The 23,943-nt window shown below is 59.0% G+C and overlaps 2 protein-coding genes across 4 annotated transcripts in view; both read right to left on the reverse strand.

The window, feature by feature from the left end:
* The window catches only part of CELSR3 (cadherin EGF LAG seven-pass G-type receptor 3), a 30,326-nt gene extending 12,456 nt beyond the window's left edge, over window positions 1-17,870 (reverse strand). The window contains exons 1-17 of one of the 2 annotated variants that reach the window (XR_008483240.1): window positions 14,747-17,870; window positions 8,744-9,376; window positions 6,970-7,192; window positions 6,514-6,629; window positions 6,052-6,140; window positions 5,482-5,639; window positions 5,132-5,295; window positions 4,546-4,671; window positions 4,222-4,391; window positions 3,799-3,984; window positions 3,546-3,656; window positions 3,113-3,281; window positions 2,718-2,859; window positions 2,422-2,542; window positions 1,934-2,117; window positions 1,752-1,853; window positions 1,107-1,121 (exon numbers count right to left, since the gene is read on the reverse strand). Coding sequence is in view for 1 of the 2 variants with exons in the window: in XM_054280690.1 (XP_054136665.1) it covers window positions 1,752-1,853; window positions 1,934-2,117; window positions 2,422-2,542; window positions 2,718-2,859; window positions 3,113-3,281; window positions 3,546-3,656; window positions 3,799-3,984; window positions 4,222-4,391; window positions 4,546-4,671; window positions 5,132-5,295; window positions 5,482-5,639; window positions 6,052-6,140; window positions 6,514-6,629; window positions 6,970-7,192; window positions 8,744-9,376; window positions 14,747-17,870 (5,818 nt within the window). In the remaining variant the exon portion in view is untranslated. The remainder of the gene's footprint in view (window positions 1-1,106; window positions 1,122-1,751; window positions 1,854-1,933; window positions 2,118-2,421; window positions 2,543-2,717; window positions 2,860-3,112; window positions 3,282-3,545; window positions 3,657-3,798; window positions 3,985-4,221; window positions 4,392-4,545; window positions 4,672-5,131; window positions 5,296-5,481; window positions 5,640-6,051; window positions 6,141-6,513; window positions 6,630-6,969; window positions 7,193-8,743; window positions 9,377-14,746) is intronic. The other variant, XM_054280690.1, reaches the window with a different exon arrangement.
* A 3,547-nt stretch (window positions 17,871-21,417) lies between these two features.
* NCKIPSD (NCK interacting protein with SH3 domain) overlaps window positions 21,418-23,943 on the reverse strand; it is a 49,308-nt gene continuing 46,782 nt past the window's right edge. For both annotated transcript variants that reach the window (XM_054280840.1, XM_054280841.1), the window contains 2 exons: window positions 23,633-23,805; window positions 21,418-23,059 (listed from right to left, as the gene is read on the reverse strand). In XM_054280840.1, coding sequence (XP_054136815.1) covers window positions 22,856-23,059; window positions 23,633-23,805 — 377 coding nt within the window. In that variant the 3' untranslated portion in view covers window positions 21,418-22,855. The remainder of the gene's footprint in view (window positions 23,060-23,632; window positions 23,806-23,943) is intronic.

Consider the following 23,943-nt stretch of genomic DNA (forward strand, 5'->3'; position numbering starts at 1 on the left):
AGCCCTTCCAGCCAAGGGGAATGGAGGAGTGCGATGGTGCACCCCAGTGTGGAGGATCCAGCAGTGTGGGGTCAGTATCCAGAGCCAGCCCCCAGGCCCTGGTTGGAGCCCAGGCATTTGTGTACAGCAAGGGAGTTTCCAAAACTGAATGGGATGAGATGATAACCACCACCAAAAATGCTGCTAAAGCCAACACGGAGAAAAGTGTTCTCAGCTGGGATTGTCACCACAAACACTTTGAGCAAGAGAAACCAGGCAACCCCAGTGTACCCAGCAGGACTGTGGAGCCTCCTGGGGACAGCATCAGGGCACAGGAGCCCACCCAGGTGCCCATGGCTGGGAGAGGGTAGCAGGGGAGGGCAGGGAGAGGAAGCTTTGAGCAGACTCCAGCTGCTGCTCAGAAAAGCCCCAGGGACAAGCGTACCCCTTCCACCACCTCCAGCTCCTGGCACTTCTCCCAGCCACCCTTCTCCCATCTGCAGAAGCACAGGGACCAGTGCCATTGCAGCAGGGAGCAGGAAGAACAAGAAGTCTCCATACTGATGGCATTCCCCTTGCACAGAACAGAGATTGACTCAGATCTGGGCAGAATCTGACCCCCAGGTCCCTGTGCCTTCTCCTGCCAGCCAGGCAGAAGGAACAGGACCTTGTGCTGTGCCTGCCCATCAGCTCCTGCTCCCATCCTACCACTCCCCACTCAGGCAGTTTCTCCTTCTTCCACCCCACATCCATTCCTCCCTGGCCTCAGCACCAGCTCCTTCCCCTCCCAGGCTAAGCAAGCGAGCGCCATCCAGGAGAGCCAGCATCCATCCATCCCAGCCAGGGAGCAGAGCACAGACCTGCCAGAGCCAGCACTGCAGGCCAGGCACACAGGGTGGCAAGGGCTGCATGCAGCTGCAGCTGGGCTTGTGTAGTTAGTGAGCTGGGAGCAGGGAACACTGTGGAGGAGCAGTGAGACCAGGCAAAGCGTTGGGAGGACCCTGGGCAGCTCCAGAAGCAGCGGGGAAAGCGCAGGGGTGTGCAGGGTGCCAGGCAGGGAGCAGGGAGGGAAAGCCATGTGGTGCAGCCCTCAGAGCACAGGGGGAAGGAGATGGGAACAACCTTACCTGCACCCCTCAAGCCTGTGCACGGAGGGCGAGAGAACCGGGGAGAGAAGCGACAACAGTTAGGAGCCAAACCTGCCTCCTCCAGGGGCGAAGGGCTGGGGAAGGACAGGGCTGGTATTGTCCCCTGGGGCTTGCACTGCCCTGCACTCCCAGACACCCTGCTGACACCTTTTCTGTCACCGAGGACAGCTTGGCCTCCTCCAGCTCAGGATGCTGACTCCTACCCAACATTCACCTGACAGCACACTGTGCCCTGCTTCCCTTGCAGAGCATATGGGGATGGTGCTGGTGGAGCCACAGCAAGGCACTGAGGGTGCTGTGCCAGGCCTGACCTCAGCCTCAAGCCTGGTGAACCCAAAAAGCAGCAGGAAGAAGAGAGGCACCAAGACTGAGGGAACAGCACAGCCCCATGGCTGGGTGATGGGTTTTACACCCCACAGCTTTTACCCAACCCCAGTGCTATGGCCAGCACCCTCTGCTCTCTGCTCTTCCCCAGACTGTGACATTTTCTCTTCCAACTTCCTTCTCCCAAACTTCCAGCCCAGCTGAACGGGACTGGGGTAGTGCAAGAACAGAGTGATATTGCCAGGGCTGCTACTGGACAGCCAGGCTGTCCCCTCCCCTCTCCATCAAATCCCCACTCACCCAAGGATCCTTTGGGACACAGCACTGCAGCTGAGAAGCCAAACTTGGTCTGGGGCCACCACACACCTGCCTTGAGGCTTTTGGGGCAGCCATCGTAGAGCACTGTGGGGACACACAGGTCACGGGGCCAGCCCACTGACACCCAGCCCCTGGCAGCAGCTGCCCACAGTGCCCACACTCACCCTGGCAGCCGCTGGGTGTCACCTCGGCGAAGGGGCTGTCACAGCTGTTGCACTGGCGGCCGATGACGCCGGGCCGGCAGTGGCAGCGGCCGCTCTCCCTGTCACAGGAGCGCGAGGTGGAGCCCACGGGGTAGCAGTCACAGGGCAGGCACGTGTCACTGCCCCTGGGCCGGTAGTGGAAGTCCTGCGAGGACATGGGGACAGTCATCAGAGAGCTCAATAGGACAGCAGGCTGGGGAACCCCTGGAGCCAGAGAAGGTCAAGGCATTCCTGATTTCCAATCACCCCACTGCCCCCATCAGCACCATGCTGGTCCAGGAAGGCTGTACAGAGGAGCTGAGCAGGGATCCAACCCAGATATGGGCACACATAAAGTAGGACCTGGGCAACTGCCAGGCCTTTGTGTGGGGACAAGGAACAGCATCAAGAACAAGCAGGGTTTCAGAGAAGCCATGGTCCATGTCCCCATTGGCACAGCTGCCCCTCACCTTGCAGTGGCACTGCCCGTTGGTTTTATTGCAGTCAGGGTCAAAGCCTTTGTTCACATCACAGTTACAGGGCCCACAGGTGGGGTTTCCCCACCAGCCCTTTGGACACTGCTGGTCTATCCTAGGGAGAGAAATATCTTTGATATTACAACCACCAAATTCCCCAGGCCTTGTTCTGCCACCAGTCAGCAGCTCCAAGGAGGAAGGTGGCACTGAGAAGCCCCTGGTTACACATCCAGGATGAGAGGCCAGCATGGAGCCAGGCCCAAAGGCCACGGTCCTGCCCTGTATCTCACCTGTGCTCGCAGTACTGCCCAAAGAAGTTCTCACTGCACTCACAGACGTAGCCGAGGCGCGAGCCAGGCTTGCGGCGACACACCGACTTGTTCTTGCAGGGGTTCAGGTGACACACGTCCACACAGTCCCCTCCGTAGTACCCTGAGGTGGGGACAGAGACCACCAGGTAAGCAAATACCCTCTACCTGAGAGGTGCTGGAGTACCAAGGAGTGAATTCAGGGGGCTCAGGAGGGATTCTGCCCTCCAGAAAAACTGATGAGTGTCTGACAGGAGTGTGACTTGCCCAAGGCATGGACAGGAGAGCGGTCACAGGCCAGGAGGGAGTCACAGGGGCAGAGGAGAAGATAAACGGGCACAAAGAGCAGAGGAGTCGCAGGGTGCTGCAGGTCCTACCTGGCTGGCAGACACAGGAGTAGCTCTGCCACTCATCCTTGCAGACACTGTTGGCTGGGCAGGGGTTGGAGTCGCAGGGGCTCGGGACACTGCAGCCAGCCTCCACCCGCAGGGCATGGTTGGGCTTGGGCAGCACGATCCCGGTGACGCTGTCACCCAGGCGCACACCCTGCAGTGCAGGTGACAAACTCACAGTGAGGCCAGGGCAGACACACCACCAGGCTCCAGCTCTCCTGCCTTCCACAAACCCCCAGCAGTAGCCACTCGCCATCCTCCCTATTTAACGCTACCCCATGGCACCTCAGAGCCTTGAATGCCCAGAGGGACAGTGACAGCAGCACCATGGATGCTGGCAGCAGTTGCCAGATTTGTGTTTCCAACTCTCCACATAACAGACCTGCTGAAAAGGGAAGGCTCAGAGTGATGGACTCACCTGTATGCAGCCCCTCAGCCCATTCTGCACCTCGCCAGAGCCCAGGACTCCCCCCACATGCAGGTGTTTCACCTTCAGGCCATGCAGCTCATTTCCCACAACCACCGTGTCCTGCAAAAGGGAGCAACACGAGGCAATGGGCACCAGCCCTGGCCCAGCCCTCTCAGGGGGTGCAGAGGCACAGCTCTGCCTGTGTTTGCCGAGCATCCCCCACAGCTCCTGCCCTGGTGCCAGGGTCCTGAGCAGCACCCACCTGGTAGAGCCCAAAGTCCAGGGTGAGGGTGATGACGTAGCGCGAGTCGCGCCCGCTGTGGACGTCGCGCAGCTCCAGCTGGAGGTCGTGCCACTTCCCATCACTGAGCTGCAGCTGGTCCAGGAGCAGGCTGGTGCTGCGCCCTGAGCCCCGGCTCACCATGAAGGAGAGCAGGCCCCCAGCCAGCTGCAGAAAGGGAACAGCAATGCCACCAGTGAGCAAAGACCTCATGAACCCTGGCTGCTTCCAGCCTACCCTCCATCAGAGCATGGGGAGGGAAATCCATCCCCGCTAAATGCCTCTCCCCTCAGCCACCCTCTGCTTGGGATGCAGCCAGCAAGGAGAACAAGGTCCCCATGCTCTCCTGGGGCAGACAGCAGCAGAGGCTGGCTCGTGGTGCTGTGGCTGAGGCTGTGGCCATACCTGGCAGAGCAGGGTGGTGTACTGGCCCGCGTGGGCCTGCAGCAGCACCCCATCCTGCTGGCGTGTCCGGAACGCCAGCCCCAGGTACCACGGCACCGAGATCTTCACGTCTGCCTTGAAGTCCCAGGTCAGGACACTGTTGCCCTGAAAATAGTGGGCATGGTGCATGGCTGGAAAGGAAAGTGGAGGTGAGGAGAAGGGAAGGGCACTTCACAGGGAACACTAGATGCAGGGACAGCAGAGTTATTTCAACTCACATGGATCCATCACTCTGCCTCCACTTGCAGCCCACCCGCCTGTGCCCAGCAGTGCCCCCTCACTCACCATGGCGACAGTCCTTGCCCCCAAAGCCAACAGGACAGAGGCAGGAGTAGGTCCCCCAGCTGACAGAGCAGGTGCCACCATTCTTGCAGGGGTTGGAATCACAGAAAGTGTGCTTGGCATGACAACCTGGAGGTATCAAAGCCACCTGTATCAGCCTCAACCAGCTCACCACCTCTCCCCAGCCAAAAGGAAAGGCACCACTGCCTGCTGGCCCTTCCCCAGGCTGTCAGAGGGGCAAGCCCTGCTGCTCAGTGTCTCCACACAGACCCTGCCTGCTCAGGGATAAGGGTTAAGGCTGTTGGTCCTCCTTATGCCAGAACAAAGATACCGTAGAGCTGGACTGATGATCTGGCATCTCCCAGATCAGCCAGCTCAACAGACTCTGCACTTGGAATCAGGGGACACTCCCAGAACGTTAGCTGAGGTAGGCATTGGATCATTTAGGGGACCTGAAGGCCTTGTTCTCCAGTGAGAATCTGCTCAACTCCAGCTGTGGTGCCACAATGCTGCTCCAGCCCAGCAGCAGAGCTGTGTGAGAAGCAGAATCCATCCCTGGGAGGGCTGGCAGGAGCAGAGGCACCTGTACCTGCAGCAGTTCCGTTGTTGGCAATGTAGGAGGCCAGGTCGATGCGCTTGCTGTCGATGAAGAGGTCTCTCATGCACCCCACAAAGTCCCGGTGAGTGATGGGGAAGTTTTCTGGCAGGTTGGGGACCCCTCCAAGGAGCAAGGGACCTGTGAGGTCCAGGGACCTGCAGGATCAGAAGCCCAGGTCTTTAAGAGGTACACTGACCTCACCTCAGTGAGCTCACCAGTGCACAGGAGGTCTGTCCCCAGGCCTCCTCAGGGACAGGTACACACAACCAAGGTCCTGGATGTGAAGGCCTGGCTCCACAGGGGACCACCCCTCCCCACCACAGCAGCTCCAAGGAACTCACTTCTTCGAGCTGGTCTGCACACCTTCTGCAGCACAGGAGTAGTTTCCAATCTCGCTGCCAAACTGCAGGGCCACGGAAGCATCACATTCATCTATTGTCAAGATGGCCACCTTGTCCTTGGAGGGGCCCTGCACCACCCCCAGGCTGCTGACCTTGGGCTGAAAGCAAATGAAGGGTGTCAGCAGCACACAGGCCCCAGACCCCAGCACCCAAGGGTTCACACAACAGCAAGGAAAGGCCTGAGCAGCCCAGGCTCAGCTGTGCTCCTGGAGGTGTGAGCAATGCAGGAGGGAAACCTCCAGCTGAGCCCAGCAAGCAGCACCAGAGGGACATGGGCAAGGACACTGCATGCAGCACATCCCTGCAGCCTCCAAGTGAGGCCCTGGGTGTCAATCTGTCCCTGCACCCAGCTGTCTGCTCCCCTGCATCCATCCCCAAGGGCTGACAACCTGCTCTGCCTTCTCTCCAGAGCCCCTGGCATGGGACAGAGGCAGAGAACAGGAGAGCCAGCACTGCTCACTCATGGGGAGAGAGAGCCACGAGTGCTGGGGCCAGCTGGGGCACACGTACCTTGTTGTAGTAGCGGAGCTGCAGCGTGTGCCACTGCCCATCACTCACACCCCCCGGCAGGTAGGGGCTCACCACCGTGCTGGACTCTCCTGGGGAGACAGGGATGATGGCAGCCTCAGGGGAGCCACACAGCCTCCAGATGTTCCCACCCTTCCTGAGGCACCACACCCACTGTGCTGCTGATGGACTTGTGAAGCTCACAGAGACACAACAGGACAGAACAGCAGCACAGACACCAAAGGGGTTTGTCCTGGTTTGTGCTCACAAACCACACTCCTGAGGCCAGGGAGAGTCCTGATACACACAACTCATCTCCTGTGCTATCCACTGATGCTCACCAATCCCTCCTAACCCTGCTTCCCTTAGCACAGGTTCCATCCAGGGCAGCACTCTGCACACTCAGCACAGGCCTTCTCCCAGCTCCCATGACACAAATCCCACAGCAGGCAGGGCCAAGAGTACCTGTGGAGTATTTCAGCTGAACCTGCCCCTGGATGATCTCCACTGCCAGGAAGTCGTGCCTCTCATTCAAACGCCCATTGTAGAGCAGGAGGCCGCCAGGCTCCACGGTGCTGAACCTGGGGCAGGGTACGAAGGAGAGCAGGGTGTGTGCAAGGAGCACGTGGAGATGGCATGCAACAGCATCCCAGCACAGGGACACTGTGGGACAGAGAGCTGGCAGCAGCACTGCAGGAAGGCATGAGCTGATGCCAGTGCAGGTTCAGAGCCCTTTGGCCAAAGGTGCCAGGGCAGCCCCATGGGGGAGCAAAGCCAGTTACACGGGGTGAGGAGAGCATCAGGCAGCCCCTGGACTGGCACAGCGTGCTGTGCACAGGAGCCACCAAAGCAGGGCCAGATGAACCGAGGACATTGCTGTGCAGGGGAGGAGAGAGAGAGAGAGAGACAGAGAGCACTCACGAGAGGGCCAGGGTGAGGTGGAAGCGCTGGCGCAGGCCCCGGAACATGATGAAGGAGCGCGGCGGGAAGGAGCGCGTGGACACGTGGCAGAAGGGCGCCTCGAAGCCGCCCGCCGGGCACTGGCAGCGGAAGCCGCCGTCGGCGCCGTCGGTGCAGGTGCCCCCGTTGTGGCACACGCCGGGCACGCAGCGCCCTGCCCGGCTGTCCACCTCACAGTGCTCCCCTGCAGGGCAAGGCACAGGCTGGGACCACGCACAGCAGCCACCCACAGGCTCCTTGTCCTGGGAATGCAGCCTGGATTCGGCATAGGGCAGCTGAGGGAAGGAGTCTGAGGAGCAGCTGGGGGCCAGGGAAGGGTAGGACACCCCAAGTGTTACCCAGGTGCTCCCCACAGGAGCCAGTGAGCTAGCAAGCACTGCCAGCCCAGCACGAGCCACCGGGCTGGATGTGATGCCAGGTCTGGCTGAAGGGACAACTTTGGATCCAGTACAGCATGGGAATGTGACAGGAGGGCACTGGCCTCTACACTACAGCTGCACAGTCCTAAGAGTGGAGAAGCAAGCCAGGGAAGTCCTGGTAATGCTGAGAGTGTCCTTGGGCTCTGCCACCACACAAACCTGGGACAGGCATCTCAGTCCTGTCTCTGGCATGTGGGGACAGCCCAGTGCCACCGAGCTCCTGTCAGTAGCTATAGAAGTATCACCCATGGCACCACGAGCTTCCAAACACTGCATGCAAGTGGGAACCACATGGAGAACAACAAATACCCTGGCACCTTGCTGGCATGGGTAACAGGGATGCCTCATGCCAGCTCAACAGTGCAGTGCAGGACATCTGTCAGCCCCTCTTCCTGTGCGATTCCCACAGAACCCAGGGAACCACTCAGCTGAAGTCTTACTCAGCCCCAGGCCCTGCTCCCATTACTTGCTCTGTGATACACAAGGAGGATGGGGAGACAGCATGAAGTGACAGGCAAATGAGCTCATTAACCCTTCTGCTAATGGCTGTTCACGCTTCAAATGCCGGAGGTTAATTACCACTGACTCTGCTTATCTCACCAGGAGCCACCTACAGAAGAGCTCCAGGCAGCCATCTGCTGCTATGCTCCCTCCTGACAGTGAGAGCAAGGCAGGGGATCCCTCCTCAGTAGCCAGAGGCCACCTCCCCTCATCCCTCAGTTGCCAGTTCTCCACAGCCTGTTGGGAACTTGTGGCAACCAGACTCTGGCTGGACTGTGGATTCCCCTGCCAGCCCCCCAGCTAGGACCAGATCTGCCTGGCTCAGATCCTGCCTGGTGGGGCACCTGGGCCCAGCCTCCCCTTCTGTTCTGGGTGGGTTGCACTCAACCACTGCACATGGGGCCACTGAGGCTCCACACCTCTGCCAGACCAGCTGAACAGTGGCACAGGCTGAAACCACTGACGGACTGCAACGGTCCCAGAGCCCATCACCCTCCTAGCATGGGGCAGAGCCAAGAAACCTCCTGTGCCCCAGCCTAGCCTAGTCTAGCTTAGTCCTCCTGCTCTGTGACAAGGGGTGGAAAGTGATGGCCGGGGTCCCCAAGAGTCCTCCAAGCCAACTCCCTACCAGACAGATTTCTATGGCAACCTCAGCCCTGCACACGCAGCACCATGGAAACACAGAGCTGGGAGCAGAGCTGGACTCTGCAGGCACAGAGAGGCTGTGACACCCACGGCCCTGGTGGGAAGAGCACCTGCCACGGTGACAGCGGTGCCAAGGGACGCTGCCAGCCCTCCCCCAGGGCCGCACTCACCGCTGAAGTGCTGGCGGCAGACGCAGGTGTAGCCGCCCTCCCTGCGGGTGCAGATGCCCCCGTTGAGGCAGGGGTTGGAGTAGCACAGGTTGATCTCGGTCTCACAGTAGTCCCCGGTGAAGCCCTGGGGGCAGCGGCAGCGCAGGCCGGCGATGGGGTGGATGGGCCGGAACAGGGTGGAGCGGGAGGCGATGAAGGGCGCCGAGCTGTCGAACTTGAGCACGGAGATGCACTTCATGTAGTTCTGGCAGGGCTCCCGCAGGCACACATTGTCGTCGAAGGGCAGCACGTCCAGCATGGAGGTGCCTGTCAGCACCATGCGCTTCATGTACAGCTGCTCCTGCAGCTCCTCCGAGCTGAAGTAGCGCCCGCCCCGGGGCGCCAGCGCCGAGAAGCTGACGTTGAGCACCGTGCCCCCCACGTCCGTGTCGTTCTGGATGTTGAAGATGAAGATGTCCTCCTTGGGCGTCGCAAGCACGGTGGCCACTCCTTCCAGGAAGGTGGAGAGCAGCGGGGAGAGGAACCTCTCCTGCCACATGTTCTGCAGGCGCACCGTGATGCTGTTGGCCAGCATGTCCTCCGTGATGATGATCACGCGCAGGACGCACTGAGCTGTCACGCTGTGGATCCCGTCTGTGGGAGGCAACAGGAACACGCTGCAGGTCTCTGCCTGCTCTTGGAGGATCTCTTCCCTCCCAGCCCAGGGCAGAGCCCTGCACCCCAGTGTTTGACTCCTGGGTAAGGAAGCTTGGAGCCACAGCCCCAGGGGCTAGTAGGGAGCCACCTGGGATGGAGGGGGAGTGGCTGGTGTGGCTGCACCTTCTCCCCCCATCATCAGGCTCTCCACTGAAAGAACTCTCAGGTTTTCTCCTTGTCCTGGATCTCGGCAGCAAACTGAGCTCCCAGGAACAAAGGTGCTCAGGAACAGAAGGAAGTCCCAGCAGGAGGTTTGGCAAACACTGGAGCTGATGCCAGGGCCTGGGGTGTTTTGCTTCCCTGCTGTGCCCTGTCTGCCTTCCCCACGCTGCCTTTTCCTGTGCTCTTCCCCTGCCATTTCCTTCCTCTCTCCTCCAGGCTCTCCCAAGCTTTTGTGCTGGTCTCCCTGCTCCCCCCATTCTCACCATCTGCTCTGCATCTCTTCCTCTCTCAGCCCATCTCTGGTTTGTTTAATTCTCTTTAATCTCTGTTTTCCTTGGAAACAAACTCCTTCCCTTTGGGATCGCGCTCCACATGAGCAATCTCGCAGGCAGGGACACTCGGAGCACGCCTGCTGGCTCTCTCAGCACCTTGGCCAGCAGCAGCAGCAGCAGCTCACCCAGGGCACATCGGGCACACTCCCGGCCAGCAGCTCAGGCTGGGTACCACAGCACAGCCCAAAGGGGCAGTGGTGCAGCTTCCACCCTGGCAGATCTGTGATCATGGGCTCCTGCCCCACCCCGCCCACCCAGCTCCCAGAGACCCAGTGGATCCTGATACCCCAGGATACCCCAGACACCTCTGACAGCAGCTTTGGCTGGGAGAAGACTGTTTGCTTTCCCAGGAAAATGCCTCCTACCACCTGGTCCCCTCCTTCTGGGCTCCAGCACAGGCTCCAGCAGGCAGAGCCAGACTTCAGCATGGCAAGGCAAGACTCTGCCAACCTTGGTGGCCCCAGAAATGTTTGATGGGGCTCATCAAGAACCTCATTGCTCTTGAAATGAAGCAATCCACCTTCCAGCCCATTGCCAGCACCCCAATTCTGGTGCCCCATGGGCATTAGCAGCACACAGCTGCCACCTGTTGTTCCCACCTCCCACCCCACATTCACCTGAGAGCCTCAAACCCACACATTTCCATGGAAAACTGGCTCTCCATCATCATACCAACACAACATTACATCAGCACATCTCAACAGTGACCCCCATGGCTAATCCTGGATCCCAAACCTATGTGCTTCACCTGCTCCAACCCAGTGCAAGGGGGAGCAGCAGGATTCCTGGCACCCCAGCCAGCCCCATCCCTGACCAGGATCAGGTGTGCCCATCCCTCCTCCATGCCCCAGCTCCCAGCCTCACATACAAAGCTGCCTTCACTGCTCCTCTCTTCCCTTGGCTGCTGTGCTGCAAAGCCTTTTGAATTCCCCCAGCCCTGTTTGAAGTTTGCAGTGCAGGAGGATTTACAAATGGAAACATCTCTCTTTCTTTCACCTCTCTCTACTCTTCAGAAGGTGAAAGCTTTCTAGTGACCCTGCAAATTCCTTGCACGAGCAGCAGCCTGCACACAGGGACTGTGCTCTGGAGATAAGGCTGGCTGCAGGCTGGGGGAGCAGCGTGCCAGTGCAGGCACCCAGGAGCTAATCTCCTGCAGGAAAGAGGGGCTGCTTCTCTCTGAAGGCAAACTGCTCCCAGCCCATGTGGAAGCAAGGTGAGAAAGCACCTGTCTGTGTGTGACACCCTGCCTGCTCTGGCACAGAGGGCAGCATGAGCAGCAGCAACAACAGAGCTCCATTCAGCACCTGGTTGGACGTGCCAGGGTATCCAGATCTGTCAGGGCTCAGGGCAAGGAACTGGCATCACCACCTCCATTCCCCAAGGCACATCCTCTCTGCTCATGGGCTGCTCAGACCACCCCGACCCTGGGAGGCAGGAGTGTGAGGAAAGCCACAAGTCACACTTGGCACAGGATGCTCCCCAAGCCACCACCAGCCTGGCAGCTCTCCCTGAGGAGCCCCCTGGTGAGGCAGCACCCCAGGATGCCATCACTGACACCAGCTCCCTTCTCCACACAGCTGGGTCGTGTCCCAGCTCCCTCCCCTGTCTCTTTGTCCCCTCCTCTCTGTTGTCTCTCTGACCCAGGCCAGCATGAGCTCCCTCTCCTCTCCAGCTCCCAGCTCACCCAGAAGCAGCCACAAGGCCTGGGGACAGCTCCTGCTCTCCCCAGGGGCTGCTCAGAGTCCAGCAGATTTCTGCCTGATTTATGGCTGCTATTCAGCCTTGGCTCAGGGCATCCTGAGGCAGGCTGGAGGCCAGGAATGCCTCACAGGAGCAAGGACTCTGTGCCTGGGGAAGAAAGTGAGTTGGAGGGTACCTGATGCCCTTGGTCCCATGGCAAGAAAGCCAAGCATCCCTTTCCCAGTTCCCCAGAGCAATGTGGAGCCAGGCCTGGCCCCACAGCCCACCTCAGAAACCCCCCTCTAACACTGCCCCACCTCAGCATCACACCCAAGGCTGCCTCCCCCTCCAAGCACAGGGAAGCAGATGGTTAAGAGAATGACCTGCTGCAAATGGGGAAAGAAAAAAAATAAAGCTACCAGAAGAAAGCCCAAAGCTGGCTGGAGGCACTGACCCCCCATGGGAGGCATTTTAATCACGAATGCTCAGCCTTTCTGATTAAATCCTGTGGCTGCGGAGCTGGTGCCTGGTGAATATTCATGCAGCAGAGTGAGGAGTCCTAGAAACACAGCTACAGGCAATGGAGCAAGGAAAAGGGACAGGGGGCTCTGACCCTTGTGCTGGACAGCATTGAGCCATTGTGTTTGCAATTTCAAGACTGACAATTACCAGCTTCCAAAGCAACTAAGCTAAAGAAGAGATCCATGCCCTCTTCTACTCAGTGGCAGCAACAGTGTCCAAGAGAGCCAAAACCAGTGTCCAAAAGCCACTATTGTGACTGCAATGGCCACCCCAGAGACAGCAAGGTGCTCTGGGGACAGACAGGGTGACTTTCATGTTTGCAGGTGAGGAACAGTAAAACACTTCCAGACAAGGAGCCAGGAAAAGACCTGGATATCAGGACAGTGAACATTCCTCACTGCTGCTGAAAGGCTTTGGCAGACCTCTCAACATTTTGATAATATTTTACCAGTTAAGAGATCTTGAAAGTAAATCAGGCTCCCATCACCCAGCACAGAAGATGAATGCCATTCTCCCGCACCTGAGCCTCCACACTTACCACCAAGCCCAGAGAAACCAGTCTGAAATGGTTTGAAGTCAACATGATGTCAGTCTCTCACACTGCCCTGATTTCAGAGTGCTGCTGGCCATGGACAGCCCCTCCATCCCACTGTCCTGCATCCTCAGCAGCCAAGAGCAGATTTTAGCAGCCAGAAGTGTCCTGCGAGAAGCTGAGGTCAGTTTTAGGCTATCAGCCCTGCTGGAAAGGCACTGGTTTGTGATGGCCCAAGTCTGCTGCCTCCTACAAGGGGCTGAGCTAAGAATACACACAGCTCACAGGCAGGCAAAATGGCCCCTTGCCCTGTGTTTTAGGGGGTTCAGCCTCCCTGAAAAGCACCATAAAGGCAGGGATTCAGTGGCCTCCTAGGATGCTGGCCCTTGGGGCACCCACGTAGCTGCTGCCGCCGTCTCCCAGCAGCAGGGAGCTGCTCTGCCAGGCAGTGTCTGGGGCAGACAATGCAGCCAGGGCTGACTGTCCTGGCTGCCAGCTCTGCACACCCACCCTGCTCTGCACACAGCGACAGCACGGGGCCGCGGAGCTGCCAGCTGGGCGGGGGGCTTCCAACAACAAAGACTGAAAAGCCAAACTAGACCTCCACCTCCACAGCCAATATAAATCCAACAAAAGGCTCATTTCCCAGCATCTCACTTCCCTCGCCAGAACAGCTCTTCCCCTTCCATCCTCTCCCCTCCTTGAGTGCACCTCTCCCATTCTCCCTTCCCGCTGGAAGATGACGACATTCTAATTGCAAGGGCCCCCTTGCCACGAGGCGGCTCATGCAGGACTCCAGGATGTGATTGTCTCCTGCCTTTGTGCAGGGTTAAGTGTGTGGGGAGGCAGGGCTTGCATAAACACACTGGGGCAGAAGCTGGAAAGGTCAAAACCACCCCCACCTCCAGCAAGGGGCTGGAGCAGCCCTGAGGCTACAATTACCCCCACAGAGCCCCAGCCCACTGCCAGGCTGCTGCTGCTCATGCAGGATCGCCTTGGACAGGACTCCTGTTAAAGCCCTTGCTCCATCCTTTGAAAGAAATCCTCCTCTGACAGAATAAGCTGGACTGAGAGAGCCAGAAAGGGAAGGCAGCCGATGGCCAGGGGAGCACCACAATTTAGAGCACGGCTCCCCAGGCACTCCTGGCAATTCAGTGCTTGGCCCCTCCAGAGAGGACTCTTGTCCTCCCTCTTGCAGCCACCCCATGGTTCAGCAATGGACAGATGCCTCCATTTCAGATCATGCTAAGAAAGGCTAGTGCTGAAGACAAAGCTCAGGCTCTGGGAGCCCCAGGTCCAAACCCTGCTTGCCCATGGTCCATCTTTGTCCTGTCCTCAGCTGGGCTAGAGGGCACCCAACACCCCACAAAACCACCCCTAGCTACAGCCAGCATCTGCATTTGGATACTCCAACAACAAGCACTATGCAAGAGTTCCAGGCACTGCACTCAGGTTTGTCACAGCTGTCCCCTGAACACTTAGCTGGCTGCAGAAAGGCAGTACTAGGCTTCAGAAGCAAAGCAAGTGCTGGCAGGAGCCACAGCCAGAGTCCGGACTGAACTGTTTGCTGCTGGCAGATGGGTGTTTGAGAGGGCTCCCTCTGCACTGAGCTCAGTCCCTCCCTCTGTACAGCAGAGCCAGGGAAGCACTCAGTCCCGGCAGAGAGAAGAGCCCCCGGGGCTTGGGAGCAAGGCAGTGTACCAGCCCTGGGCCAGCAGCCTGGCCATCCTGGGAACTGCCCCTTCCTGGGCCAGCACCCCATGGCACACAACACAGCCTGGCTGGCCAAAACACCTCCAAAGGTGCCTCGCTAGCAGCCAGAAGTGATCTCACAGCTCAGTAACGATGCTTTGTTCTTGCAGACCGTTCCAGCCCTGGCCCCTTCACAAGCACTGCTCAGCAGCCTGCCTCCCATGCCACCCCTCGCACCACCCCAGCAGAACTCTGTCTGGAATGGACCCCCAGTCCAAACCTTGTTACCAGTCCCCGCCCTCAATGCACAACGGGCTGCCCCAGAGGGACCCTGCAGAGCCCCCCAAAGGTACCGTACCAAAGATTCAATGATTTTTCACTCCCTACCTGTGACAGTCACCAGCATGGAGGCCACAAGCGGACGGTTGTTGTCCAGCTTGCGGCTCAGCCTCAGCTCCCCGCTCGACTGATTTACAATCAACAAGTGCAGCTCATTTCCCCGCTCAAAGGAGTAGAAGAGGTGGTCAGATGCATCTGGGTCATATGCTGGGACCTTCCCTATGACCCCTGAGGGGAAGGTGTTGGATTTATTGGACACGTAGTTATTGAACAGGATTTGGAAGTTCTTCAGAACAGGGCTATTGTCATTCTGGTCAAGGAGTTTGATGTGGACTGTAGCTCTGCTGACCAGAGGGGCAGAGGTGGCCTGCACTACAATCACATATTCAGATTTTGTCTCATAATCCAAGTCTATCAAGGCTGTGAGCTCCCCAGAAAAGATGTCCATCTGGAATATCTCTGGGATGTTGCCCTCCACAATTTGGTACATGATCTGGGCATTGGGTCCCTCATCTGGGTCAACAGCTGTGATTTGGGCCACCACAGAGCCTACAATGCTGTTCTCCTTCACCAGGACCTCAAACTCCTCAGCAGGAAAGACAGGAGCGTTGTCATTCACATCCTGAATGGTGACCTGGATGTGGACAGGAGTTCTCAGAGGAGGGATGCCCCTGTCCACAGCGTAGGCAGTCAGTTCGTAGACCGGAACGCTCTCGCGGTCCAGCCTGCGCACGGTGCGAATGATGCCCGAGGTGGGCTCTATGGTGAAGTCCCCATCCCCGTCCTCCCCGTTCTGGAAGGTGTACTGCACTCGCCCGTTGGTGTGGGCATCCCGGTCGGTGGCAGAGATCTGGAGCACACTGGTGAAGGGAGGTGCATCCTCAGAGATCACGCCCTGGTAAAGAGGGCTGACAAACTGGGGGGCATTGTCATTAACATCATTCACCATGATTTCAACATATGTGGTGTCTGCCTTCTGGGGGATCCCATTGTCCTTGGCAGTGATAGCCAACGTATAGGTGACCTGGTCCTCATAGTCCAGTTGTGCCTGGAGGGTGATGGCCCCAGAGTCTGGGTCAATACGGAACTGAGGGACGTTGTCTTCCAGGTAGTAGGTGATGCGGGCGTTCTCCCCCACGTCATCGTCCGTGGCACTGATCACCACCACGGTGCTGCCCACAGGCCGGTCCTCGTTGATGCTCACGGAGTAGTGGGCGCTCTGGAACACGGGCCGGTGCGTGTTGGCGTCGGTGATGTTGATGTGAACATGGCAGTTGTCACGCAGGGTGCGGTCAGAAGCTGTCACCGTGAGCACGTAGCGCCTCTCCTGCTTGTAGTCCAGCGGCAGAGACAGAGTGATGAGCCCCAGCCCTCCCTGCGTGCTGATGGAGAAGCGGTTCCGTGTGTTGCCCCCCGTGATCTGGTATGTGATGGCGCTGTTCACGTCCCGGTCCACTGCCGTGACGCTGAGGACACTGGTGCCCACAGCCGCGTCCTCGTTCAGGCGGATGAAGTATTCCTTCTGGGTGAACTCGGGGCGGTTGTCGTTGACATCCATGACAGTGATGGTGACGCTGGCCGAGGCAGATAAAGGTGGAGAGCCGTGGTCATGAGCCTCCACCCCAAAAAAATAGTGCTCGACCGATTCCCGGTCCAAGGGCCCGCTGACCGTGATCCACCCCGTGGCACTGTTCACCACAAAGGGTGTGTCAGCTGAGACCCCTGTCAGTTTGTACTCCAGGCGCGAGTTCTCACCGTAGTCTGCGTCCACGGCCTGGATGTGGATGACAGAGTGGCCAAGGGGAGCATTCTCCAGGACGGAGATTTGAAAAGGGGTGCTGACAAAAATGGGGGCGTGGTCATTGATGTCCACCACCTGGATGCTCGCCATGCCAGTGTTGTTAGAAAGAGGAGGACGCCCCGCATCCTGAGCCCGGATCCTCAGGGCATACTCCCGCTCCACCTCAAAATCCAGGGGGGCCACCACCTGTATTTCCCCAGTAACACTGTCAATGGAGAACTGGCCCCGACTGTTCCCACTGATGATGTTGTAGTGCACCAGCGCGTTGTTGTCCTTGTCCAGGTCCGTGGCGGTGACACGCAGGATCTCGGTGTGGGGCCGTATGTCCTCCCTCACTTGGACAATGTAGCGCTTCTCACTGAACTGAGGGATGTTGTCATTCTCATCGAGGACTGTGATGTAGACCTTGACAGTGGCGGAGCGGGGCCCCGGCTCCCTGCCCTGGTCATTGGCTTCCACCACCAGCGAGTACTTCTCCATCTTCTCCCTGTCAACCGGCCCGCTGGTGGTGATGAGGCCGGAGCGGGGATCAATCTCAAAGATGTCGTAGGCAGCCCGTTCATTGACAAAGCGGTAACGGATGTTGGCATTGGGCAGGGAGTCGACGTCGGTGGCCCGCAGCTGCAGGATGGGGTATCCCTCCTCGACGTTCTCCCGGATGGTCTCCCGGTACTCGCCCTGCTCGAAGACGGGGTCGTGGTCGTTGCGGTCAGCCACAGTGATGGCCACCATGGTGGTGGCGGAGAGCCGCGGTGCCCCGTGGTCAGTGGCCGTCACTCGGAAGTAGTGCAGGTCCATGCTCTCGCGGTCCAGGGCCTGGGTGGTGGAGATGAGCCCGGCCCGCGGGTCGATGCTGAACAGATCCCGCGAGCGGCTGTTCATCAGCGCGTCCATGGAGTACACCAGCCGCCCCGCCTCGCCCCCGTCGGGGTCCTGGGCCGTCACCGCCATCACCGCCGTCCCCGCCGGCTGGTTCTCCGCCACCTCCGCCTGGTAGTTGTACTGGGGGAACAGCGGGTGGCGGTTCGGCGCCGCGCGCCGGCCCCGCCGCCCCGGGGCCGGTGCCGGGACCGAGGGCAGCGGGCGCGGCTGGGCGGCGCGGGGCGCGCAACGCGGCGGGGACCGGCGGCGCGGCGCCGGGGGCAGCCCCGGGGGCACGGCCGGCGCCCGGCACGGCACGGCGGCGGGACAGCCCCAGCGGGCTGCCGGCCCCCAGCCTGCCGGCGGCGGCGGCGCCGTGGCCCCCAGCCCGGAGGGGAACAAAGGGAGCAGCAGGAGCGGCAGCAGCACCAGCAGTAGCGGCGGCGGCTCCCGGCGGCGGCGGCAGCAGGAGCGGCTCGGGGCGGCCACCGGCTCCTCCGCCGCTGCCATGGTGCCTCGGCGGCCGCCGCCCGGCCCGGGCGCACGGCGATGGGCTCGGCGCCGCCCCCGCTCGCGCCGGCGATGGCCGCCCCCTGCCCCGCCGCCGCCGCCGCTGCTGCCGGGGGTGGTGGCGGCTCCTCCCGCAGCCCCAACATGGCTCCCGCCGCCCCGCCCCGCCGCGCCCCCGCCCGCCCTGCGCCGCCATCTTGAGCGCGGGCGGCCGGGCCGTGCCGAGCCGTGCCGGGCGCTGCGGGCGGAACGCGCGGCTCCCGGGCCGGGCACCGCGGGGCGGCCGCTGCCGGCCCTGGAGCGGCGTGTGCCGCCCGCGAGCAAACCCGCGGGCTCAGCGCTGACCGGACGAGTCTTTGCGAGGAGCTGCACCGGCCGGCCCCGGGTGAGCGGCTCCCGGAGCATCCCTGCCAAAGCTGCAGCGCCGGCGGACACCGAGACACCGTGCACGCAGCATGCACCTGCTGAGCCCACCGACCCTGCGGCTCTGCCGGTGCACCCGGGGCCAGAACAGTGCCCGTGCCGCCACCAGCATCCCCAGGCCAGGCTGTGCCCCGTGCCCGAGCAGAGCCCGCGGGCACGGCTGCGCTGCCGCCCGCACAAAGGGCGAGGCAGCGGAGTGCCAGCAGGCAGGTTGGGCAGGAGGCACTGCCGTGCCTTGGCAGCCCCACGGGCCCCTTCCACTCCCCATGGCCTTCAGGCAGCACCACGTTGGGCATCTGCAGGGATGGGCTCTACCGCGTTAATGAGGACGGGCTTCCTTCCCCGTGTCCCGCTCCTCCAGGCGGTGCAAGTGGTGTCCCAGCCCAGCCCCTGCCACCCAGCTCCCAGCCATGGGCACCCAAGCGCGTGACACAAATTTAGCTATCCCACTCTGCTTCCCTGACACAGACCCCAGCTGCCAACACCTACAAGGTGTGGCATCAGCACCAGAGGGAAAGTTGCACATTTTCCTTTCTGCATCCCCAATATAAAATAAAACCAACAACCAACCTTATATTTTTCTGAAGAAAATTCAATTTGAGGCCCTTGCATTACGGTGATTCATTAATGCATCATCCTCGTAATTTAGCTGTTGGTTTGATTCAATCAACTAATATCTCATCCTAATCCACTGGAGCTCATAACAGGCTTTAGGTCCTCATTAGTGTTTCGCATGCCATGGTAGAGGGACATCCCTGGCCATGTCCTGCTGAAGGAGAGGGCACACTGGGGCAAATGCTAGAGAAGAAAGAACTGTGTCAGGGAAGAAAATAGAGCAAATCTGGGAGATGGGAGTGTAGGATGGGGCAGGGAAGAGCAGGGCATACGTGGGACACACTGTGCCTCCATGCACATCCTAGCTCCAAAGGGGCCCTCCCAGCACCTGCAGAAGCCCAGGCCTGGCCACCCCTGGGGAAGCCACAGGGTGGGCAGAGCAGGCAGAGCTTGTCCTTGCCCTGTTGCATGTGCTGACCACGTGTTGTAGGACCGTGACAGGAAATACCTGGCAGGCCCTAAAGTGGTGGCCAGTGCAGCTCAGCATGTGCCACAGAGAAGTTCCCCTGGTGCTTACACAATGCTCAGGGCTGACACCCAGTGCATGTGGATGTCTAACCCCTAGAGAAGCCAACCTGTTAATTTATGAACTGCATAGGATGGGTAATCTGCTGTGATTAACTCCTCAACCACCACATAACACCTCTGGCTTGGGTGGTCCAGCACCAGCCATGGGCATACTGTGCTCTTGGGGGACTTATGTTCTTCCCTAGAGACCCTTAATTACCCACTTGAGCCCTCTCAGTGCTGTTAGGATAGTGCCAGAGCAGCCCTGGCCCTGCACACAGCTCACCCAAGAAACCTCATTTACCACAGAGCAGCTCATCACTCATGTGCACCAGGAACACGCTGGCTGATCATACATCACACCTCCTCAAACTGGGAATGTGCCATCAGGAAACCAAATCAGGAGAGAGGCAATACTTCTTAAAAGTAATGAAGGCTTTCAAGTTTATTTGTTCTAATTACCCAGCTGACAGCTCGGGGGAGGAGGAGAAAATTATCAGGGTATTACTGCCACAAAATAGTTGTAATTGAATCATTCCAGACAATAAAGCAGAAGCGCAGGTCACAGGCAACGTGTTACTCCCCCCGCGCCAGCCACCAACACCTCAGTGTTGCACCACAATAAAAACACCAATACAAGGAGACACTGCTCTAATTGTGCATTATTACAGCCAACAACCCTGAGTGTCTCACCTACATGGCGAGCAGGATCTGCTGAGCAGGCTGGGGACAATGAGCTCACATGCTGCAGTTTGATTCCCTGTGATGGATGAAGGCCTCTCCTGTGCAGCAGGTGCATCTCTCAGGCTGGACCCCCCAGCCAGCTGCCCCCCAGCTCTTCCAGCCCTTGGCTGCGGTGGCAGCAGGGTGCTGGGGCAGAGGGTGTTGTGCTGCTGTGCAGCTGGGACAGGGTGAGCAGCCCCATGGACAGCAATGGCTCAGGGATGCCAATGGGAGCCAACAGCTCTGCAGTCTGGGCTCCTGGCACACAGAGCCACAGGTCCTGCCACTATTGGGTTTGCCTGGCACAGCAAAGCCTGTGCTGTGTCACTGAGGGCAAGTGCCAGATGAGCATCTCACCACAGCAGCACGTCATGGCCAACAACAAGCCCAGCAGCACTGGGAAGCAAGCCGAGGTTGGCACAGGGGCACACGCAACCATGTGCTGCCCAGAGCAATGGGACACAGGAGAGCCACCCTGGGGACACACCAGTGAGCACTGGCAGCCCTTATGTGCCACAACTGAGCCAGGTGTGCAAACTGCACACTGCAAGGCCACGTGCCTGGGGACTTTGGAGACACAGGCCAAAGAGGCAGGAGCTGGGACAGTGCTGGCCCCGATGCTGCAGGGAGCTGAGTTTGACGCCATCCCCATGTTCGGAGCGGCACAGCTTGCACCTGGCATTCACACCCCTGCCCTGGCAGGGCTGTGCCCATGGCCTGGCTGGCTCCCTTGGCACGGAGCCAGGAGCAGACACCAGCTTCCTGCTGCCACCCCAGCGCTCTGCCCTGCTGTGCTCCCCTGCAGAACCCCTGCCATCCAGCACCCCAGGGCTGCAGGCACGGGCTGAGCTTTGGGAGCACACATCCACAGCCAAAACACGATTCATTACACTCAGTACAGACCATTAACCCTTCCCTGCCCGGGCTGGCTGCCGGGGCAGCTCTGCTGGGAGCCAGCTGAGGCTGCACGCACCTTGTGGGAAGTGAACTGTGAGTCCAGCTCTGCCAAACCCTTCATGTGGAGCAGCCATGCTGGGCAGGCCCCAGGAATCATGGCTGTGCCCCTAGCAAGGGCTGCTGCCCTCCACCCTTCCTTGTCAGCCAGCAACACGGTAGCAAAAGACAAGGCAAGACGCTGAATGAGGGAAAACAACTGCATTATCCCATTTGGAGATCAGCACCCACTGCTCTGCCTCTGTGGGCAGCAGGCATCCAACTACTCCTGATGCTTTGGTGCCCCCACGACAGGACTGGGCAGGCAGGGCTACACTCACAGAAGTCCAGTTTAAGACATTTTTATTCTTCTGCAGGTTACACTTAGTGTTTAAGAAAATACAGGATCCCTTTTGACATTCATACATTTTTACAGGGAAAAAATAGGTTTCTCTACCAGGGTGGTTATTAAGCTTGGGCATTCCCAGGCTGACTTCCTTGCCCCTGTTGGCTGCCAGGCCAACACCCTCTCTTCTCAAAGCATCACTGCCCCAATGGCCAGTCCAGGCCTGCAGAGCTTGTGTCATCCCCTCAAGCTAACAAAAAAAAGTAATTAAAGTAAATATAGTGCTCAGTATTTCCAGTTTCACAGCTCCTACACTGGCTACTGCAGAAGAAGACCTGGAGACAGGGAGTGACCACACTGTGCACACAAATATCTAAGAGACCCACGTTAGTGTGTGTGACTATCTGGACCAGGGAAGCAGGTTAATCCCGTTTGCTAGAAACCTAGAGGAAATAAAAATAAGGGTTCCCCACAATTAGCATAGTCACAAACAGCTACTGGACACCAGGCTCACGCTGCCCCTGAGTGCTGCCAGGGGACAGGAGGGCAGCGGGGCAGAGCTACTACGAAGCTCAAGGCAGGAAATGCACGCGCTGCACGACCTGAGCGCGCCTGCCCAAGGGCAGGCCCTCTGCTCCAGGCAGTGCTGCAACAGAGTGGCAAGGGGCAGCTTCACCTGGCAGGACACGTCTTGGTGCTGTGTCCAGCCAAGGGCTTCCTAAGGGCAGTGTCATCCACGTGGCTCTTACTTCTAGGCTGCCACAGTGTGCAAGAAATTCAGATTTAAACATCACTATAGAAAGCAGATTGAAAAGCAGCTGCTGGGGTAAGACCTCCACGACCCAAGGTGGGCTGCTGCCCAGAGCAAAGCTGAAGGCTAGGAGGGAGCGAAAGGCTCACTAGACGAGGCGTTAAGACAGCGAGCAGCTACTTTCCCTTGGCAGGGCTGCAGCACATTGGCACTAGCAGCAGGAAACAAAACAGATGTTACAAAAGCTTCTTCCAAGCACCAGCAGACTCCACTTGGTCACTGCGGGGAGAGAGACGCACATGGAAAGGAAGTGATACTCTAAGGCAAAGGCCTTTCTCTTCAGGACCTTGGGACACCAGTGCAGCTAAACACCCCCCCGTGCTGGCTGCCAAGCCCCCACAAGCTCTCTGCCCTTCCCACCAACACCAGCTGCCCAAACAGCTCCTGCTGAGTCTTGCAGGCAAACCACGTCCAGCGCCCACCCTGCCCTGGGCACCAGGCCCCCGGGGCACCCCTCACCCTCTCTGCCACTGGCGCTTCCACAGGGCCAGTGAACACTGTCCCAACCTTAGGCCTCACACAGAGGGATGTAAGGTATGAGCTGTACTGGGAGGGAATGGGGACAAAGTGTCAACAAAAGACATAGTCCATCCAAGTGGATCAAACTCCAGTCCAAGCTGAGGAGCATTAGCTGGTACCAGAAGAGATTTCTGGGAACTCTTTATAAATCTCCAAGATGATCAGTTTCTCCATCTGGCACTGCTGGTCCTCCTCCTCCTCGCCCAGGATGCGCTGCAGGATGCCCTGCAGGTCAGAGAGGCGGTGCTGGTGCTGCAGATAGGGCGTGGAGCGGATGATGGCATGCATCAGGGACAGATACTCCATCCTCAGCTGCCAAGTGGAGGGGAGACAAAACACAGAGCACAGTGAAAGATTTGAAGTGAGATAAACAAGTATGCCAGCATCCATGACAGCATGAGCACAGCAACAGCTGTTTGCTGCTGCACCATCAACCAGAGCACAGCTCCAGAGGCACCTGCTTTTCCTTAAGTGTCATTAGTAACTATGGAAAACTCTGCTTTTCCCACAGCAAGAGTGCTGCTCCTCCCCTGGCCTTGAACACGTGCACATCCCCCACCTCCTGCAACAGCAAACAAAAGAGATTTCTCCTACTACTACTCACAGAGGGTCTCTCTTCCCAAAGGTCCCTGGTCAGAAGTGTGCAGACCACCAAAAGCCTGGCAGATCTTTCTTCAGCTATGCTGGTGTGCCGGGCAGGATAAATCTTCCCTTCCTCCTCAGCTCCCAAGGTTGATTTAAGCACCCAGAAATGCTGTGCCCACCCCAGAACTCCACTCTTGCCTGCACCAGCAGGCCCCATGAGGGGCCAGGACAAACACCATTGCTCTGGGAGTGTGCTCCCTTCCCCAGTGGCTGAGTATTTGGTGTGAGCACTGTGAGCACCTTGTCTCCAGGGGAGAGATCCGCAATCTGCCGCACCAGGATGTCGATCAGGACCATCATGTCTGTGTGATAGAAGATGCTGGCTGTATCCTTGCTGGCAAAGATGTCCTGCAGAAACTTCAGCACTGAGTGTGGTGGCTGAGGCTGATGCTTGAAGATGGAAACTGGATCATCTGGAGGCAGAGACACTGTGCTGAGCCACACACTCCCCGCTGCCCCTCTGCTCCATCCTCAGTGCACATCCCCTCATTAGACCCTTCAGAGAGGAGCCTGCCCTGCCCTCAGCCAGCCACTCCCTGCCCGTGGATAGC

The sequence above is a fragment of the Melozone crissalis genome, unplaced genomic scaffold (assembly GCF_028551555.1).
Source record: "Melozone crissalis strain CALT ecotype California unplaced genomic scaffold, PUWL_Pcris_2 ptg000029l_1, whole genome shotgun sequence".
NCBI lineage: Eukaryota > Metazoa > Chordata > Aves > Passeriformes > Passerellidae > Melozone > Melozone crissalis.